This window comes from Notamacropus eugenii, chromosome X, assembly GCF_028372415.1.
Source record: "Notamacropus eugenii isolate mMacEug1 chromosome X, mMacEug1.pri_v2, whole genome shotgun sequence".
In the NCBI taxonomy this organism is placed as follows: domain Eukaryota; kingdom Metazoa; phylum Chordata; class Mammalia; order Diprotodontia; family Macropodidae; genus Notamacropus; species Notamacropus eugenii.
The window spans coordinates 101,953,418-101,968,505 of NC_092879.1; the positions used below are offsets into that span (position 1 = coordinate 101,953,418).

General features: G+C 53.6%; 3 protein-coding genes across 13 annotated transcripts in view; 2 read left to right on the forward strand and 1 right to left on the reverse strand.

Moving 5' to 3' along the window:
- The first annotated feature begins 1,852 nt into the window (after positions 1–1,852).
- Positions 1,853–7,652, forward strand: LOC140515219 (metabotropic glutamate receptor 6-like). Its single transcript, XM_072625823.1, is given in 10 exon segments — positions 1,853–2,340; positions 2,448–2,664; positions 3,237–3,372; positions 3,617–3,771; positions 4,235–4,657; positions 5,231–5,367; positions 5,859–6,419; positions 6,421–6,483; positions 6,746–7,057; positions 7,446–7,652. Coding segments are annotated over 10 exon segments (2,619 nt in total). The 5' UTR covers positions 1,853–1,917; the 3' UTR covers positions 7,638–7,652.
- A 72-nt stretch (positions 7,653–7,724) lies between these two features.
- On the reverse strand, positions 7,725–9,410 carry LOC140515218 (outer kinetochore KNL1 complex subunit ZWINT-like). The gene is made up of 7 exons (XM_072625822.1): positions 9,312–9,410; positions 9,079–9,163; positions 8,761–8,869; positions 8,449–8,672; positions 8,256–8,377; positions 8,091–8,152; positions 7,725–7,990 (listed from the first exon to the last, which is right to left on the reverse strand). The coding sequence occupies exons 1-7, from the start codon at positions 9,365–9,367 to the stop codon at positions 7,983–7,985; spliced, it is 666 nt and encodes a 221-aa protein (XP_072481923.1). The 5' UTR covers positions 9,368–9,410; the 3' UTR covers positions 7,725–7,982.
- A 3,403-nt stretch (positions 9,411–12,813) lies between these two features.
- Positions 12,814–15,088, forward strand: part of LOC140516224 (uncharacterized) — a 37,870-nt gene continuing 35,595 nt past the window's right edge. For 8 of the 11 annotated variants that reach the window (XR_011971329.1, XR_011971324.1, XR_011971332.1 and 5 more), the window contains exons 1-2: positions 13,258–13,372; positions 14,128–14,218. The gene's annotated coding sequence lies outside the window, so the exon portion shown is untranslated. Of the gene's footprint in view, positions 12,836–13,256; positions 13,373–14,127; positions 14,219–15,088 lie in introns of those variants that run through there. The other 3 variants (XR_011971330.1, XR_011971333.1, XR_011971323.1) reach the window with 2 other exon arrangements.

Here is a 15,088-nt window from a genome sequence, read left to right on the forward strand (position 1 = left end):
GGACCCAAGAGCTTTTGAGGGACCCACCTTCCCTTTCTCACAGTTTGGCCTTCCCTTCCCTGTTTAAGATATTTAGTAGCAAATGCTAGAGTAGTGGTAGGTCTAGCTCCGCTAGGCCCCTAGACCCAGGGAACTTGAGGCTCAGAGAGGGAAAAGGATTGTCCCATTAGAATGAAAAGCTTCTTGAGGATTTTCACTGTTGTCTGTGTTTTGCACATTTCCTGGCATATGGTGGGCATTTCATAAATGTTTGTCAGTGATTGATTTTTAGAGCTTGGGGTAGAGATCCAGTTACCTACAGGCCCAATCCAACTTCCTTATTTCCCAGCTAAGGAAACTGACCTTCAGGGAAGGGTGGGTCAGAATAACCTTTGTAGTTGAATGACTGGTTTTTCCTTAGAAAAAGTCCTTAAGCTAAGAGAAGGCTCAGAGATCCCCTAGCTCGCTGTCCCTCATTTGTTAAAGGGAGAAACTGAGGAGCCCAAGGAGGGGCAAAGTTAAGAGTCCCAGATATCTGTGAGAGACTTTCTCCACTGGAACTTGGCCATGGATGAGGAAATAGGAAAGGGCTCAGAGATCCAGTGCCCAAAGCCTTGGGAGGTGGGGGAGTTGAGGGGGGAAGGTAGGAGCTAGAGTCAATTCTACTCTAATCTCCAATTTTCCTGTCTGCAAAATGAGCAGTGTGTTTGGGGGCTGTCTCAGGGGATTTGCTGGTTTTAACCCTAAACCCATCGCTTTATATTCCTCAACATCTGGCACTCAGGCCTGGGGCCAGGGAAGAACCCTCCCCACTCCATCCCCATCCAGCTGGCCAGGAAATGCCTGGTCCCTCTGATAGGCAGCTCAGTCAGTCTCTTGTGGGAGAACTCAAAGGACAGGGATCCAAAGAGGGTCAGGCTTCAGAGATTGGAATAGTTCTGCAGAGGTGTCCAAAAGGAGGAAAAGCTGGAGCCTTGAAAGACATAACTGGTTGGATTTGTAAGCGTTGAGGGAGGGGGGAAATGAACCCAGCAGGACTCAGGGAAGCCAGATGCCAAAGCATCAGCAGGAAAAGGCTTCCCTTAGGAGGCAGCAGGAATTTCCAGGCAGGTAAGGATGGCTGAAGGGTGTCATGGAAAGAAAGAAAGGACAAAAACACAGGCTGGGGGTGTTAGCACGCTGAAATTCAAGGGCAAGTGACACAGGTCCTGCCTCGAATGAATTAGATCCAAGGTTTCCTTCAGCCAAAGACCAAGTTTATTACAAGACTGTTGGGTGGGTGAGATTTTAAGAATACATTCTATTGTGACACTTGTATTGACAAGTGTGCAGACTGGCTCTGAGTCGTTGGCTAGACTCTTAAGAAATCTGAGCAATTTAAGGCGAGGGAGGGCAAGATGGACCTTATATACGGAAAGACTGGAGTAATCTGGGGTGACTAGGGGGTAACAGGAAACTCCCCGGAAGGGACCTGGGGTCATGTGGAAGGGGTCTGGATGGAATCAAGAAGTGGGGCCAGGTGCCCCAGGCAAACATCAGGGACCTAGGCCACATGGCTAAGTTCAGGGCTTTTCCATTTGGTGGTTCAGATCCCATCCCCATCATGGGGATCAGAAGGCAATGTTAAGAACAAGCTGGGGAGGGGTTGCCCAGGGGCGAGGTTCTCATGCCTGTTTCACAGATAGGGTAAAGCAGGGCCCAAAGAAGGCAGAAACTATTCCCAAGGTCACCCAGTGGGTCCCACATGCAAAGGGCTTCAGGAAAGAAGGAGGGAGGGAGGAGCACAGGAGAACAGCAAGTTAGCCATACTGAGCTAGCCTCAGCTCAGGGTCCAGCTTCGCAATCTGGATCTCGCTGTCCCCTCCCTCAGGATCCTGCTGCTGCTGTATCCTCCATGGGCTGACACTGCTGCTATTGCTACTGGGACCCCTGGCCTGCATGGGGGCGCAGCGAGCCGTTGGGGAAGCAGTTAGGCTCCCAGGGGATGTGACACTTGGTGGCCTGTTCCCTGTGCACGCAAGGGGAGCGGCGGGAGCCGCCTGTGGGCCAGTGAAGAAGGAGCAGGGTGTGCACCGTCTGGAGGCCATGCTCTATGCCCTGGATCGAATCAACGCAGACCCTACCCTGCTGCCTGGGGTGCGCTTAGGCGCTAGACTGCTGGACACGTGCTCCCGGGACACACATGCCTTGGAACAGGCCCTCACTTTTGTGCAGGCTCTGCTGCGGCCTGCCTCTGGGGCCCGCTGCCCAGGGGGTGGCCAGCCCATTGGGGCCCTACCTGAGCAGCGTGTGGTGGCTGTCGTGGGTGCCTCGGCCAGCTCTGTTTCCATCATGGTGGCCAACGTGCTTCGACTCTTTGCTGTGTGTGATCAGGGGTGGGAGCGGAGGGATGGTTGGTCTGTGTGTGCGTTTTGGGGACCAGGGGAACACTCCCAACCCATTGACTGAGATGGAGCTCTTCCCCTCAGATCCCTCAGATAAGCTACGCGTCCACAGCCCCGGAGCTCAGCGACAATGTCCGCTATGACTTCTTCTCCCGGGTGGTCCCACCAGATTCCTACCAAGCTCAAGCCATGGTGGATGTTGTACGGGCTCTGGGCTGGAACTATGTGTCCACTCTGGCTTCTGAGGGCAACTATGGGGAGAGCGGGGTTGAGGCCTTTGTGCAGATCTCCCGAGAAGCTGGTGAGCACAGCAGAGCAAGGGGGAGGGAGAATCCGTCTGGGGTTCCCAGCATCTGAAAGTTAGAACTGAAGCCACCAGAGAGGTCAGCTGGGCCAAGCTCTCCCCACTCAGCCCCCCATTTGATAGAGGCAGCCCAAAGAGGTGAAGGACACCCAGCTAGAACCCAGCACAGGAGTGATTTCAAGCCACATCCTTTAACTGGCTTTTGCCATCTCACCACCAAGAAAAATGAACTATGAGAAGAAAACAATGCAGGTCGTGTTTTTCTAGTCCCTAGGAAGATTTTCCCCATCCCTCCTATAAAGCAGATCACAGAGAGCAAGTGGCTGGATCCAATTTTCTGCTAGGATACTTCCTGAGGTTTGGGAGACCTCCTCTCACCCCTCCTCACTCATGAGATTGAGGGTTCTCTCCCCAGTTCAAGCTACAACTGAGCTAAGGTCTTAGAGTTTGCTTCTCCTTGGGAAACCAATGGATGCAGGAACTCCAGCAGCATACGGGCCAGGCCAGGGAGAGGAGGGCTGGTTGTGAAATGAAATGGGCCACAATCTCTTGTTTGGGGTGCGCCCCAGGTGGTGTCTGCATAGCTCAGTCCATCAAAATCCCCCGAGAACCAAAGCCAGGAGAATTTGCTAAGGTCATCAAGAGGCTCATGGAGACGCCCAATGCCCGAGGCATCATCATCTTCGCGGTGGAAGATGACATCAAGTAAGGAGGGGGGAGGGGGGAGGGGGGAGCCTTGACTCAAAGAAATGGAGAGGCCACACCCAGAAAGGCAGAAGAGTGTCTGTGGAAGAGAACTGCTGACAGAAGGACTCCCAGACACCTTACTGCTACAATTCAGTTCTGTCTACTTGGGGCGAAGTGCATGCAGTGGAGGGAGGGAGGGTTCACAGTGATCCAGCTGATCGATTCTCAAGCCTCAACTTCCTTCTGACCCCTTCCTCCCTAGGCGGGTCCTTGAAGCCGCACAACAAGCCAACCTGACAGGCCACTTCCTGTGGGTTGGCTCAGACAGTTGGGGGGCCAAGACCTCACCTATTCTGAATGTTGAGGATGTGGCAGTGGGGGCCATCACCATCCTTCCCAAGCGGGCTTCCATTGATGGTGAGGAACTCAAATGTGAAAAGAATTCCCAGAAAGAGGGAGTGTTGCATGTAAACATAGGGGTGGCACTGGGAAAACTGCTCTTTGAAGGCGAGGTGGGAAAAGGCAGAAAGTGCCTTCGCTTAGCAGCTTCTTCAGTCATAAGCCTTGAAAATTAAGTTCAATAACTATCGAGCCACATCTAAAGGGGACGCCCAAATGAGCTTGTGAAGGAAGAAAGACGGTGGGATTTGGCACCTTCCCTAATTTTACTCATCCCCAGCTGTGAGGTGTGGCACCCCTACATTTATTTCCATCTCCCTCCCTAGCCAGAGAGACACTGCCCTGCAACCCTGCCACAAGTGGGGAGGGCAGCGAACCTGACCCTGACACCTGCCAGTGCCCACAGGTCCATGCCCTCTCCTCCACCTTGGACATGGGGCTAGATCTATGAACAGTTGTCACCTTTCCTTCTGCCATCCAGGGTTTGACCAGTACTTCACCACCCGCTCCCTGGAGAACAACCGGCGGAACATCTGGTTTGCTGAATTCTGGGAGGACAATTTTAACTGCAAGCTGACAACAGGCTTTGGGGCCCAATCTGATGATGCTATCACCCGCAAGTGCACAGGTAAGGGGAAAGCACTGTGGCATGGGGCTGGGCCCCAGAGGCTGGGCCCTAATCTAGATCTTCCCCTGGGCACAGGTGAAGAGCGGATTGGCAGAGACTCGGCCTACAAGCAGGAGGGCAAGGTGCAGTTTGTTATTGACGCTGTCTACGCTATTGCCCATGCCCTCCACAGCATGCATCAGGCTCTGTGTCCAGGCTACACTGGGCTTTGTCCTGCCATGAGCCCCACTGATGGGCGCACACTCCTACAGTACATCCGAGCAGTTCACTTCAACGGTAAGCACAAGACACAATGATCATTTGCTATTAGAAATTTCACAAACCTAGAACCTTCTGCGAAAAGGGCATGGAGCTGGTCGTTAGGAACTTGGGTTCAAGTCCTGCCCCTGAAAGTCCCTTAGGTTGGGAACTTGAGCAAGTCCTTTTCTCCCCTGGGCCTCACTTTCCTCTTTTGTAAAATAAGGGAGCTGGAATATCTGCTCTCGAAGGTCCGACAGATTTCATACTCACCTTCCCCCACTGTTCGGAAAGATAAGGGGTCCTTCTAGCAGAGCTGGGCTTTCCCCTCAGGAAGCCTTAGCACAGTAGGCCTCTACATTGGCAGAGCTGACTTTTATGAAGTTCACGCTCTGCTTGAACTGAGTCTGTGCTGGAGTTAGGGGAATACTGGCATCAGGTAGGTCTGGCATGCATGGCTTTTGTTTAAATAATGTACACACATAAAATTCCTCATCAAAACAGCGGGACTTACAGGCACACATTTATATGGTTCTTTACAGTTTGCAAAACGCTATACAAATGTCATCAGGGCAGGCAGATGTGATTTGAGGGCAACTCCTCTGTTTCCAGGCAGTGCAGGGACCCCTGTGATGTTCAATGAGAACGGGGATGCTCCTGGGCGCTATGACATCTTCCAGTACCAAGTGGCAAATGGCAGTGGAGGGTACCGTGCTGTTGGTCAGTGGACTGAATCCCTGAAGCTTGACGTGAGTGAGATTCGTGCTGGAGGGAGTAGGGTAGGGTGGGCAGGGTTGCAGGACTGAGGAAAGAGAAGATGGTCTCTCTAGTAATGTCAGATTTCAAGTCAGCTCCAGGGGGACACCCTGACATGGCAGGTTTGGTGCCTTTGGAGCCCTTACTATGAGAACTTACTAAGAAAACTGATGGTGACCTCTTCCTTGTGGAACCAGCAGGAGTAGGATGGAGGTGGGGGGTTGGAAGCTAAGAAAAGAAAGGGAGACCCAGCGAAGGTCAGAGAGGAAGGGACTGAGACAATGCAACGATGTAGCTCAGAGATTCGAGATCAAACTGGGCTCCATGGACAGACTTGACGGGGTGGATGCAGGACCTTGGATGAGAAAAACACGGCATCTTGATTTTCACTATCTGTAACACTTCCTTCGATTATCTAAAATGATGATCCTACGAAGGTGAAGAAAGTGTGTTCGAGATGATTCCTTGTAGCCTCTGCCCTCAGGTAGAAGAACTGGAGTGGTTGGGCAGCCCCTCGCTGCCACCAACTTCCCTCTGCAGCCTCCCATGTGGGCCTGGGGAACGAAAGAAGATGGTGAAAGGCGTCCCCTGCTGTTGGCATTGTGAACTTTGTGATGGGTACCGCTACCAAGTGGATGAGTTTACCTGTGAGGCCTGCCCACTAGGAGCCAGGCCCACGCTGAATCACACTGGCTGTAGGCCCACACCTGTCATCCGCCTTGACTGGGCCTCTCCCTGGGCTATCTTGCCCCTCCTGCTGGCTGTGGCAGGCATCATAGCCACTGCCTCTGTATTGGTCACCTTTATAAGGCACCACAACACCCCCATTGTCCGGGCCTCAGGGCGAGAACTCAGCTACATCCTCCTCACGGGGATTTTCCTTATCTACACCATCACCTTCCTTATGGTGGCTGAGCCAGGGCGTACCATCTGTGCTGCCCGACGCCTCCTTCTTGGGCTAGGCACTGCCTTGAGCTACTCTGCCCTGCTCACCAAGACCAACCGCATCTACCGCATCTTTGAGCGTGGCAAGAGGTCTGTCACCCCCCCCCCCCTTCATCAGCCCCACCTCACAGCTCGTCATCACCTTCAGCCTCACTTCTGTACAGGTTTGTTTTCTGTGCACTATTGTAACAAGGGTTAGGAGAAGACTGGGGAAGGGGGGGGGGGGGCTTTTGCAGCAACACGAAGTCATTTTGGTAAACTCAGTTCCCAAGAAAGGTCTCACTTAAAAAATTACTAAGGCAGGAGCAAATAAAGAATTTCTTCCTATAAAGTAGATCACTAGCCTTGAGTTCCTTTTAAAGTGGAAAATGTGACAGATTTTCTGAACCGGCTTTCGTGTAAAACTGATTTTTCAGGTCTTTTCAGGTCATAGGTGTAGTAGCCTGGTTGGGTTTCCAGCCACCACACAGTGTCATTGATTATGAAGAACAGCGGACGCCAGATCCAGAACAAGCTCGGGGTGTCCTCAAATGTGATATGTCAGATCTCTCTCTGATTGGCTGCCTTGGCTACAGCCTGCTGCTGATGGTAACCTGTACTGTCTATGCCATCAAGGCTCGCGGGGTCCCGGAGACATTTAATGAGGCTAAGCCCATCGGCTTCACCATGTACACTACCTGTATCGTGTGGCTTGCTTTTGTACCCATCTTCTTTGGCACAGCCCAGTCTGCTGAGAAGGTGAGGGTCTAGCCTATTTGCCCACTCGACATTCTTATGAGGAATCTCGAATTCAGTCACCACTGCACTGGCATGATCACCAATTCATTTCATCACGTCTGTTCATCCATGTTGCCAATCACTCATTTTACCCTGTGTTAACTTGTGGATTTGATTCATTCATCCTCCTTGTCTTCCACCGTGCCCACAATAGACCCTTTCCTGCCTCTGGGCCTTTAATCTGGCCACCCTTTCCAACCCCAAAACTACCATCCAGCCTTCTAGCTAAACCCACCCAGGAGAGTCATCTCTTGTCCTTTGGCCACTGGGGGCCATCCTGGGTACAGGATAGGGAAGGGGGTGGATTCGCTGATTTGGACCAGGCCAACACCCTGTTCCTTTGGATCAGATATACATCCAGACTACAACACTGACTGTGTCGATGAGTCTCAGTGCCTCGGTCTCCCTGGGGATGCTTTATGTGCCCAAGGTGTACATCATCATCTTCCGTCCTGAGCAGAATGTTCAGAAGCGCAAACGTAGCTTCAAGGCAACCTCTACCTTGGTAGCCCCCAGTGAGGAGGGCAGTACTCCCAAGTAGCTAGAGGAGGGCTGCCTGGAGGAAGAAGGCTGGTCCCAGAAGGTGGGGAGTTCATTGAATAATGATGTCTCTGAGGCAACAACAGGCTGGATGCTGAACTGTTCTTTTGAGTGTAGCCCAGGCTCTGGCTATGGGGATGTGGGGATGGGGCTGCTGGGTGTGGGCTCATGTGGGATGGGAAGGCTTAAAGCTGGGGGGGGGGGGGGGGAGGGAGTGGGGAGGCCTTCAGGGAGGGACTGGGATTCCTTGGTGATTACTGGCTGAACTCTTTGTTCTGAATGGTCTCTTTCCAGTGGTCTGGGCTGAGAGCGTTGGGGGTCTCTGCAGAGGGAGGTCTGCACCCTCTCATTCATCTCGGGAAAGAAAAAAAGGGGTGGCAGCTTTATTGGACATGCCTTTGGGGAGGTGGGGAGGGGTTACTGCAAGGGGCTTATGAAGTTCCAAAGAGGTTACCTTTTCCTCCATCCCCCTCAGCACCATGCAGCATCTCCAGAAGTCCCAGAAAGGTGCCAAGTCTGTGGGAATAGACGCCAACACTCAACCCCTGCCCTTCTCCAGCCCCTCGGCACCTTCCTCTTCTAAGCCTCTCCCGTTGGGCCCCAAGTGGTAGATCCCCACCTCTGGGCATTCTCTCGCTCTTCATGCTGAAGTGTTAGCGCCTGAGCCCAGCGTTTGTTGGCATTCTCCAGATGCTCACTCTGGGCCTGGGCCCCAGCCACCAACTGCAGCCTTCGCTTTTCCTACGATGACAGAAGCGAGACTGCTGCCATCCCGCTGCTGTCCTGGGAGAACCCTTCCCCGCCATCCTTACCTGCCCTCGCCTCTGCTGAGCCTGGGCCATGTTCCTCCGCTCCTCCAAAGCCTGCCTTTTGGCCTGGGCCTGCCTCAGAGCAGTCCCTAATAAAGCCTGCTTCCTCTTGCTGGCCTCCAGTTGTTCTAGGGCCTTCGGCAAGGCAGCCTCAATGGCTTCCACCTGATTCTGGTGCTCAGCTTTCAGGTTCTTCCAGAGCTGTTGGGCCGCGCTGGCTTCTGCCCCTGGATCCAGGAAGAGGGAAACAGAATTCAACTCTCCCTGCAGCCAGCCTCCCCTGCTCCTCCCTCCAAGGGGTTTGCAGGCTCTCACGGATTTCCTCTTCCATGTTCACAGTCATGTCCACGTGCTCCAGGAAGCCCTGGAGGGCGCCAAGCACCTGGAGCTGGCCCCACAGCAACTTCTCCTTCTTCCGAGAGTCCTGGAACACATTTCAAAACACCTTCTCTTACCCGTCAGGAAAGGAGGGTAGAAGGGGAGGGAACGTTCCGTCTGAGCTCTGGCTGTCTATGGGCTTGGGGGGGCTCTGCCCGGGTATGGGGGAGCGGGCAGGGCCCCCCCTCTCCACCCCCGCGAGCGGGCAGGGCCCCCCCCCCCCGGGGCGAGCGGGCAGGGCCCCCGGGGGCTCACCTTCAGGAACTCTACCAGCAGAGCGGGGGAAACATCGTCCTGCACCCTGGGGGCCGCTAAGGCCCTCGCGGCTGAAGCCAGAGCCCTAGGGCGCAGGGAGAGCGAAGAAAAAGACCTTGGAGGGAGGGAAGAGAGCCCGCACCTCTCCCCACCTCTCCCCGCCTCCCCCGCTGCCCCTCCCCGCCCCCGCCACGGGCCCCGGCCCCGGGCTCCCCCAGCCCCAGCCCGCTTACTCGCCCGCCGCTACAGCAGCAGCAGCCACCCCTCCGTCAGCATCTGCAGACGCCATCGTTTCGAGAGAGCCGATGGTCGGAGGGGGCCGCCGCCGAGCGCTGATTGGCTGAGACGGGAAGCCGCGCCCTCCCAATAGGCGCTGCGACGATCCTCGAGAGCTTATTGGCCATCCTTGAACTCACTCCTTCCTTTGATCCCGCCCGGCTTCCCGCCGCCTGGGGCGGGACAAATCGTCTGGACACGCCCCCTCGGCCGACGGTAGCCTTGTATTGGCTCCAAGGAGCACGCCGAGTGACTACTGGCCAACGGCGCGCGCCAAAGCCTCCCAGGGAACGCCCCTTCCCCGTATCCGCGCTCTCGGGATGGGCGGGCTGGAGGCTAGCTTTTTCTGTCCTGCCACCCGGCGTGGGTGAGGCCCCGGTTCCGAGCACCGCCGGGGCCGCGCTTCTCAGGCCGACTCCCCAGAATTCGGGCGCCCGTTCTGGCCTTCCGCAGTTCGGCCGAGGGGGCGAGGCAGACGTTAGCGCTCGGCGATCAGCCCCTCGCCTTTCCTTTACGCGGGCGCTCTCCTGGTGGGGGGGAGGGGCGCGCTCCTACAGGATTCCAAAACGGTAGCACTGATACAGCACTTCACAAAGATGTATCTCGTTTCCTCCGCTATAGACACCCTGAGAAAGGGTTGAAATTCGGGTCTTTGTTTTTCAGTGTTTCACCATTTAGCCACCAAGGTGTCAGGAGGACCTGAGTTCAAATCTCACCTCAGACACTTGACACTCACCAGCTGTGTGACCTTGGGCAAGTCACTTAACCCCAATTGCCTCATTCTCGGTCATCTCCAGTTATCCTTAATGAGGTTTAGGGGTGCTGGGGACCCCAAAATACCAATTTCCCGGTCCTGCTCGAATTTTCGACTCAGGCCTTTCTGAAGACAAAGCTTATTAAAGATTCACCAAACTGGGTTGACTCTTAGGGAGCCTAAACATTTGTAACGTTTGTATCACAAGCAGGCCAGATAGAATCTGAGCACCTTCATGGAGCCAAGATGGAACTTAAATATAGAAATGACTGTAGGAGGGATCTGGGGATGGTCTGGTAGTCTAGGGTGATGGGAGGAGGGGTTTAGGGAGGGTCTTGAGGAGAAGTCCTAGGAGAGGTTGACTGGTCAAGGGTTGGAAACAGCTGGAGGCAATCAGGAGTTATCAGGCAAGGAAAGGTTTGGGTGGGAAACAGATGGGGCAATCCAGAGGTCTTGATAGCTGCGGTATGGTAATGAATACAGATCTTGATGGGAGTGGTCCGCAGCCTGGGGAATGCGGTTTTGATGGGATCAAGGGTGGGGGGGTGCAACAGAGACTTGAGCACAGTGATAATGAAAAGCCCATGATGGTGTGGTCTTTGACCAGGAAGGACAAACACACCTAGGTGCCTAGACTCAAAAGACTGAACAAGTCTAAAGGGCTGTATCTACCTTAAAGAAGTGTAAAAAGGCCCCCCAAAGTTACTGCTTTTCTGTTAAGTTCACTTCTCCCAACTCAAACTAATCGAAAAAAGTCACTAGAAAATCATCCCTCCTAAAGCTTGAAGCCTTCTTGCAACACTCCCTTCCAGGCCTGTCAAGAGAGTGGAGCCCTTCTCCCTGGGGTCCCCATTCTCTGAGGGGTCCACCCTTATGGTGTAACTTGAATCCCTTTAGGCAGATCATGGGATGTTCCTGGGCTTGATGCCCAGATTCCTACAAGAGAGGAGTCAGTTTTTCCTCAAGCTGATTTGCAGAGCTAATGGACAGATAAGCAGGCTAAAGGGGAAATGAAGGCAGCAACCCCAAATCTTGAAGCCAGAAAGTACATACTCTCCTAAGGAATTCCTGCTTCTCTTGACCCCTTGTGACTGAGGCCTTTGAAATGCATGTTATGCCAGGGGTTTGATGCCCAAAGAGCTCCCCTCTTTTATTGACTCCCTGTGCAACCTTGGCCAAGTCCCTTCAGTTCTCTAGGCCTCAACCTTCCTTTCTGTAAAATGGAGATTGATTAGACAATTTCAAATGCTCTTTCCTATGCAAAATCCCAGAAGCTTACTTGAGGAAGCTGAGCAGACTAGACCCCACTGAGCTGGGACAGTTCTTGCCATACTAGTTCCAAATGTATTCACTTCCTTTAGCTCAGCAAGTTGTCAAGTAGAAAACAATTCAGTTCAACCCAACCCCACTAAGGAGCAAATTGCTGGTCCCCAATTTGAGGCCTTGTGACCAGGTGGAGTTCAAATGAGCACTGGCCAGGGGAGGAGGGAGGGGGGAAGGGCTGGATAGTGGAAAGAAGGCTGCTCTGCCTCTGAGACCTTGGACCCTGAGTCTCGGTTCCCTCATCTGTAAAACAAAGGGGCTAGCTGTACACTGACAGCATGCCTGTCTTTTCCTCCCTCTTCCACCTTTCCAGTCTGGAACACTTTCAGGCTTGGGCAGCTCCCTCACCTGCTGTCAGGAGCACTACGTGCACTTTGGACTGATTCAGGCTCCTGCAGTCTGGGCCTCGATGGCAAGCTCTGGGGAAGGCCCAACTGCTCCTATGTGACTGTTAGAAGACTGCAAAAATGGCAGAAAACTGGGCACATTTTGAGGTAGCAGCATTTTTGAGGCAACACTGACACCTGGTGGCCGTTTTTGTAATCGCTCTGGAGCTTGTCTGGAATCTTGGTTCTGTCAGATTGGATAGACTCTACAGTAATTCTTCTTGGATTTGTGAGGTTGATTTTGACCTAATCTGACCTTTTCTTTATACAATCTCATTTCTTTATACCGGGCCCGGGGTTCTTCCCCATCCACAACTTGGAGCTCGAGAGTCTGGCCCCGATCCTCTCTGTCAGCTCTCTCTCTGAGCTGAACAGGGAGTCACCTCCAAAATTTATTAAGGATATGGCCCCTTTGAGGCTTTTATTCACAGCACTGAGAAAAACTGTTAAACACGTGAACTGATGCAAAGGGAAGCCGGACAAATACTAGGCTCCAGGACTCCAACAATGTCCACAGAAAGAGCCATGGCTCCTTTCCCCCCCAATACATGGCCAGTGAGCGCTGTGGAATTGTATAGAACGGCTGGAAGAGGCCCCTCCCCCCGCCCTTCTTGGTTGCGTTGGGGCCCACGGGTGAGCAGCATTTCGGAGAACATCTGAGCTTTTCATGCGTTGGTTGGTTTTGCTGACTAGGGTGTGTTCCCTCCTCCTTATTTTCCTTTACAAAAGTGCATCGTTAGAAGGGAGGGCTCTCTTGGGAGGGAGCAGGATACAAGAGGAATTCAGTAGATGTAAGGGCAAATGATACCAGTACAAATTCATGTTTTAAATGATGTTGAGTAGCACAGGACCCCGTGCAGATCCTGGGACTCCACCCCACCCCACCCCACCCCCTTCCAAACAGACAGCAAACATTTGTGACTACTCCCATGTGTTCACGCAGATTTGGATCGCGTCTGTGCTCCGGTCCCGACATGGCTCCAGCTCGGCCATCAGAACAGCAGCAGACACTTGCTTGGTATTTGCTCAAGATTCTTTGGGCAGGGAGGTGGGCTGGCTTGGGGGATGCTGATTTGCAAAGGGGGGGCAGGGACTCGGCTGTATCTGCAAATGACTGTGACATCAAAATCAAAGACCTCCAGCCTGAGGTGGGCTTTGAGCAGGGGCTTGAAGGAGGAAGGAGGATGAGAAGACAGTGTACCAAGACAGGTACAAGGCAAGAGGCTGAATTGGGCCGGAAGGTCTCGAAGGTCCCTCGCGGCTTTAAGATTGGGGGTAGTCGGACCAGAGGCTGGTTGGACTGGCAAATCATTTTCTAGCAGCAGTTAGCTAAGCGACCACTAGGTGACACTATCGGCCAAAAAATCACATTGGAAACCGTCTTGCCCCGCCCCCTTTTGTTCCCGCGGGAGGCCGCAGTACGCGCAGGCGCAGGCTCCTGCCAGGCCGGGCAGAAAGGGCGGGGCTGGGGAGGGACGGAGGGCGCTGGCGGGCCGTGACGGCGGTTCGGGGGACCCCCTGCCCCCACTTCCCCGCCAGCGGGGGCCAGGCCCAGGTAAAACAGGCTGTGCGGGAGGAGGCTGGGTGCGACGGGGGGAAGGGGGATCGGGATGAAGCTTGGCTCCGCACCCCCCAAGTCTGCGGCAGGGACTCGTGGGGGACGGGCCGGGCCTCGTGCGGGCCGTGGGGGGAGGGGCTGTGGCCTGGTGCGGGTCGGGTCGTGGGGGAGGGGCTGAGGGGGGGCCTGGTGCGGGCCGTGGGGGGAGGGGTCGGGGCTCCCGGTTAGGCAGCGGCGTTCCAGGTCTTGTAGCCCCCCCCCCCCCCCAACGACGTGTCTTCTGCACGTCTGGGTTACCTTGAATGTTAGGACTCGGCCGGCCTTGACCTTGGCCTTATTTTCAGCCTGGGGTTCCCTGTATCTTTCTAACTGTCGCTCCCTGGCTTAATACGAATGCCAGTGTAGACAGTGGATGACTTGTGCTTTCTGAAGCTGCCAAGTTCATTTTGCCATTTGCCAGTGGGTTCACTTTGTCATCTCCTTTTTGCCAGTGTTGATGTCCTTAATTTTGTCATCTCTTTGCCCGGCCCATGCCAAGGCAGAGTGAGATGTGATTCTCTAAGGGACCCCTCCAGTCATTTATTTCTGGATCCCCTCAAGGTAGTGATGGGGACCTGGCCTTGATTTCACATTTCCCTGGAAAAAGCAATGCACCCCTAAGACTGGATAGCATTGAATTCCCATGCCTTTGGTTTGGAGAATGACACTGTTCCCCCCCCACCCCCCACCCCCCTTCCTCTTCACAACTGCAGAAACCTTCAGACAAAGCCAGAGATGGAAATGGGTCCATGATGGACAGGACAGAGGTCAGCAGAACACTCTGTGGGCAGCCTCCTCATGACTGTAAGTAAAGAGGATGACTGACACCTCACTTTGCTTCCACAGGATTGAGGGGAGGGCAAAGAAAAAAAAGATGAAAGGTTTCCTGCAGCAGGAGGGGGTGATTTCTCAAGTGATAGACAAACTGCAGGCCAACCTCCGAGAAAACGCATACTTGTTTCAGTCTGTTTAGGAATGAGAGAGGCCTCACATAAACTTGTCTTTGCTCACTGTGGTAGGCGTTGAGAGACATGTTAAGGAGGTGGTGGGATGTCACAGCAAGTGTGCTACTTTTACTTGGAATAAGGAGATTTGGGTATTTGAGCCCTGACTTTGCTACCTATAGGGGACTGGTAGGGGCAGGGGGGGGAACCTTGGCTTTCTAGAAGGTGGAAATTGTGGTGCCTTGCAGGCAGTAAGCAAAAGATGGGGAAAGAAGAAAATATTCCAGGTTTAAGAAGCAGCATGAACCAAGGTCTTCACTGGAGCCTGTCAGTTTGGTTGGAGCACAAACAGAAACTGTCACCATGTGTCCTTAGCATTGCCCACACTAAAGGCAAGTCCTGAGTTCATGCTTAACCAGCTTTGCTACTAGAAGTTTGTGTGGGGGAATCCCATGCTGATGCACGCTGGGATACCTCTGGGTTGCAGAGACAAGAATTCTGGGAACCTCTAACTAAGGAGATTTATTGGCTGGGCCAGGATCGTTTGTAGCAGATCTCTCCAATACGTATAAAATCCAGAGCAGCACTGTATAGAGACCATTTTGTGTGTGTTCACATGCATGGTAAAGATTAGTGAGGAAACTCCCTCTGCCAAGAAGTTGGCACCTTCTCTACAACTTACAGATTCAGGGAGCTGCCTAGAGAATACAGAGAGGGTAAATCACTTGCT